Source organism: Fukomys damarensis, unplaced genomic scaffold (assembly GCF_012274545.1).
Source record: "Fukomys damarensis isolate Sample0158 unplaced genomic scaffold, DMR_v1.0_HiC HiC_scaffold_28, whole genome shotgun sequence".
Lineage (NCBI taxonomy): Eukaryota > Metazoa > Chordata > Mammalia > Rodentia > Bathyergidae > Fukomys > Fukomys damarensis.
The window spans coordinates 18,051,310-18,056,309 of record NW_022900940.1 but is presented as its reverse complement, the minus strand read 5'-3'; the positions used below and the strand labels follow the sequence as shown (position 1 = coordinate 18,056,309).

Below are 5,000 nucleotides of genomic sequence, written 5' to 3'. Positions count from 1 at the left end.
TATTTGCTCCAAATGTTACCATAATTCTTATAAATGAAACAGGTCAAAGTTTAAATGGAAAATATTGCTCTCCTTGTGTCTGTTTTCCTTGTGTCCTGTTAAGTAAGGTCTATTCTGGAAACTCAATTTAGGGAGAATATAACCACCACAGGGCCCTGAGTATTATTCTACAGTTACAATCAACATCAATAATACCCATTTTTGGTATTATGCTTTCCCTACTCCCTTCATTTCTTTCCTTGTAGATATGTCTTTTACTCGTTGATTCATGCAAGAGACATTTACTGAGGACTTATGAGGAATCAGGTGCTGAGACACAAAAAAATCTCACCTTCTTCAAAGAGGTGTTTTTCTCAAGGGAGAAAAATAAGCTCCAAGTAATATGAAAAGAACAAGCTAAGACTGATGCTCGAAGCCCCTCCTTAGCATCTAAAGGTGAAAATTTGTTTCTTTGATGGAACACCTAGCACTTAATTCTTGGTAAATTCTGATAAAGAGCTTAATAAATAGTGACACCTTCAAAGTCATCACCATGCTGGACTGGATCAGTTCTCCTTCCAAGAAAGGAAGAAATGAGTTATTCCCATTCCTAACAGCAGGCTCAGGAAACAGACATTCAAGCATATTTTTAAGTTCTCATCTTCCAAACAAAGGGGTCGATGAGGATGGAAACTCAACTAATAGTCAAATAAGCTTTTCATTACCTTAAATATTTCTGCTATACAAACAAAATTATATTTCTATTACTATGAAAAACTGAGATAACTATCAATCAGCCAAATAATATTATAATGGCTCAGAAGACTAATAATTCCCAGTCTGATTTTCTGTAAATCCACACATTTTCCATTTAAAACATGGCCAATTAATTTTGAGAGAAGTATTTTTACATATGTAATGAAGATTTTTTTTTTTTGCATTAGCAGTATTCGTTCCAGCACAATTAAATTTTCAAAAAAGAGAACAATAGCAACAACAAAAACCCTCTCAACTCATTCCTTTCAGGCTCTAAAACATCCAACTCAAATTTCTAAACTGTATTATGCATCTTTTTAAAAGAATTCATATTCCTTTCTAGTAAGTCACATTAAATGTTAAAAGTTCCAGTATTCTACAAAGAAACCAAAAGACTTTTTAAAAAGCAAACCAAAAACTGCGGTTTACCCGCAATTCACTCAGTGAGGTATCTGGATCTATTAAGCTGCTGGTGTCCCCACTTCCTCGTCTGGATGAGTTTCCACTCAGAGGAGTTGTTGCTGAAGCAGAATTTCGAGATGAAGGCTAGAGAAACAAGAAATAGACACTGCTGAATCTTTGTTTCTTGTTTGCTGTGGACACTAGAGATGGGCTAGGGTAGAGCAAACATGAGTTTCAGAAGTTACCAAGTACAACTGATGCATATTTAAATTGGTTTAGGGGGAGGAAAGATTAAGAACAGAGACTGGGCATATTAAGCATAAAAATCTTACCAGAATCTAGAATTCAAATTAACCAAGAAGGAAAGTTTGTATGGGAGTTGTTTATTTTCTAATTTCATCTTTGCTATATTTAAATAATACTACGGCATGCATATCAGATTAATTTAAAACAGTTATAGAACTGTGTAACTAGTATGGTAATTAACACTTCTCTAGTTAATACCTTAAACTCAAGAATCTATTTTTTTCCTAATAGCTTTTTCAAAAATACAAAGATTTTTTTCTTAGCAGAAATCGACTGCTCTTCCCAAAATCAGTTTAAACGTTAAGATTATGGTACTGACTGATGAATGACAAATCTGTGCTATCCAATTATAGCTGTCAGCCACATGTGTGTGTTGAGGACCTGAAATATGGTTAGTACAAACTGAGATTTAAGTGTAAAATACATAATTGGAAGGCTAAGTATAGAAAAAAATAAAACAAAATCTCAATAATTTTTCATTGTGATTATATGTTAGAATAGTTTGGATATTTGGGTTAAATATTACTTTTATTTCTTTTACTTTTTTAATGAGACTACCAGAAAATTTATACTTGCACATGCTTACAATAGCGCCTTGCATTATATTCCTATTTGACAGAGCTGATCTTTTGGGGGGTACAACATAATACTGATCCTTAAAAATCATTTCCTTGAGTTCCTAAAAATTCCTTTAGAAGAAAATTACAAAGTATCACAAAAGCAATTTTTAGAGTTGCTATTTTACTTCAAGAAAGATTCATCTAACAGAAAAGACAAAGTCCTCAGAGTTTGTTACCATCAATTCTACAGACACTATAGTGTTTAATAGTTTCTTGGGATCAATTTCTAGAGAAATAAAAATCAAAAGAGCAGCCAAAAACTAAGTGACATACAATAAATGCAGTCTTTTCTTTTCCCAGGGCTTCACATGATTTAACTTCAGAGGAATTTTGAGGGGTCACGGACAGGAAATAGATGAAGGAAGAGCAACTCCATCAGATAAATTACAGTAAAAAAAGAATGAACAAGGCATAGAAAGTAAGTTTAATTGACTTTGGGAATGTAATTCCCACAGGAATTTATATACTCACCCTCGTATAATTTTCAGCATATTGTTTGTCAGATTTTTCATCCAACTAGGAAAAAACAGAGATAAAAATCAGGAAAGATGCTTAGTATATTGATTTTTTTTTTAAGGGAGAAAAAAAAAGAAGTGATCGCATTTGAATTCTCCAAATTCAGTGATGCTTGGAACCTAAAAGTAAACATACTAAAACTGAAATTCAAGTTAAGACACAGAAGTCAAAATGTCAAAATATTCTTATCCTAAGGAATACATGCAATAAGCAAGATGTGTTTACTAAAAAGCTTAGAACTTTCAGGGTTTTCTTTTCGTGGTATTTAAAGCACACTGACGAAAACTACATTTAAACAAGTTTTAGTATTACAAATGTCAATACAGAAAATTAAGATATATAAAAAGGAAAAGTCTGATAAAATCAAAAGCCAAAAGATTTAAACATTATTGGGAGACAGCATACACAGATAAGACCAGTAGCCAAAAAAGGTTCACACTGAACTAAAACATGTTAACTATATCATTAATTTATTTTCCTCATATATTAAGAATTTTTTTTCTTTTTATGTAATACATACACAAAACAAACAAGATTCAAACAGCACAGAAAGTTAGGAAAAATAAGTTTCTCACTATCATACCATAATCTGACCCCCCCAGTCACCATAGCAACAAAGGCCTACATTTTTAAAAATCCTAACAGTAGGGTTCACAAATACATTTTATATCTTCTTTTTCCCTGAAGTTTTGAAAAAGTACTTCATTTTTATTTATAACATTTATCATTTCCTGACACTATGTTCATTCATAGTCTGCTCTATCTAATAAAACCCCTATAACCTATGTTTTCTTTTCTAATACCAAAAAGTCCCTAGTATACAAGACTCAAAATTTGTCAGATGAATACATAAATGTATATAGTAATCTATCTGCACTTATGGACTTACCTCATTTTAATAGCTTCATAGTAGCCTGTTATCTTGACATGCCATAACTAAATTAACCTATGTTCTGCTGATAGGACTTTGGGATCTTTCAGACAGTGTTTCAAAAAAGAAAGTACCTTAAAGGAATAGTTCAAACATCTGACTTTATAGCTAAGAGGGAAAATTCAGATGACAGATTTTGTTGAAGGCTGAACAATTACTAAGTATCAAATTTGGATCCAAATGCCATTTTATGAACTCCAGTATTCATTTACTTATATATACTATCCCAATTACCACTAGGTGTTAAAAAGTCACAGAGATTTATTTAAATGCAAATAAAATGCACCCAGACTCCAACTCTTAGACCAACCATCCCAGCCCAATCTAGAGAAGAAATTCCAAAACCTGCTCCAGTTATTAAAATATGAAACATTTCTACTCTATTCAGATCACTTCATCCTAATGTCTTCATATTCCAAAATATTCAGTATTCTTATTACCTGACACTCATGTTTATAAAAGCCTATTATTATAGGTACTATACCAGTGATAAAAATGCTACTTTTAGACATTTGCCTCTTTTTTGCTACTTCTTGCTATTATACTCTGAAAACCAAATTGTTTTATTTGGATTATTTAAAATAATTTTCAAAATGTTTTACAACAAGTGATGACAGTAGATAAAAGTTTTAACACTACCAATTATTGCCATAAAAGGGAATAATCCTCCCTCAAAGATGCACTAGCAAAATGCATCGCCTAATACTCAATGTTTTTAAAATGCACATATATATTTCAATAAAATAACTTATTTGTCTCAGTATTTCCAACCCAGTTAAAGACAAAAGCAAGCAGCATTCAAAGTTTCTATGTCTATGTGAAATCCTTGCTCATATTCACCTCTTAAAAAATGACTCCCAGACTCACCCACTTTTTAGTAAAACATCATCTTGGAATAATCTTAAATTTAAAAGGCTGTATATTGAACTAGGCCATCACAATGTTGATTCTGCTGTTTCACTATCTTCTGACATCCTAACTGTCGCAACCCAACCCAAAGTGATCATGCGCCAAACTTCAGAGACTGTTAAGCCAGCAAAAATGCCCAGAGCAGCCATGCCGCAGTCCAGTTATTTTGGCTGCAGTGCCTTGACCAGAGACTCTTCAGTTTTAGTTCTGAGACTACACTGCAAAGCTAGGAGAAACTTGGTATATTCTAAAAACTCCAAGAGATTTAAAAGGGAGACTGTCTCATAGCTCTATTTACAATGACAAGCCAATGTTTATAATGATGACTAAAAGAGTTTGCCAGATTCTACAAAGGCTTAAGTTTGTTAAAATCTAATCATGTTCACGGTGTAATGAGACTACCGTCCAATGGTGAGGAACCTGTGGCACACATGCTACAGCCAGTTGTTTGTTATCACTGAAAGCCCTACAAGGTTTAACACGAACGACTGCTGTAGTCCAATTAAGTACTTAAGATGGTGGAGTCTGCTCAATGTAGTCACTGGATAGGAACCTTCTGTTAACATCTAATAAATATATAT

General features: G+C 32.8%; 2 protein-coding genes across 24 annotated transcripts in view; one reads left to right on the top strand and one right to left on the bottom strand.

Annotated features, from left to right (window-relative positions):
* Mlh1 (mutL homolog 1) overlaps positions 1-2,481 on the top strand; it is an 80,884-nt gene extending 78,403 nt beyond the window's left edge. Inside the window, exon 21 of the transcript XR_781300.3 lies at positions 2,364-2,481. The gene's annotated coding sequence lies outside the window, so the exon portion shown is untranslated. The remainder of the gene's footprint in view (positions 1-2,363) is intronic.
* The window catches only part of Lrrfip2 (LRR binding FLII interacting protein 2), a 111,655-nt gene that overhangs the window by 29,918 nt on the left and 76,737 nt on the right, over positions 1-5,000 (bottom strand). For all 23 annotated transcript variants that reach the window (XM_019208260.2, XM_019208258.2, XM_019208266.2 and 20 more), the window contains 2 exons: positions 2,535-2,579; positions 1,165-1,281 (listed from right to left, as the gene is read on the bottom strand). In XM_019208260.2, coding sequence (XP_019063805.1) covers positions 1,165-1,281; positions 2,535-2,579 — 162 coding nt within the window. The remainder of the gene's footprint in view (positions 1-1,164; positions 1,282-2,534; positions 2,580-5,000) is intronic.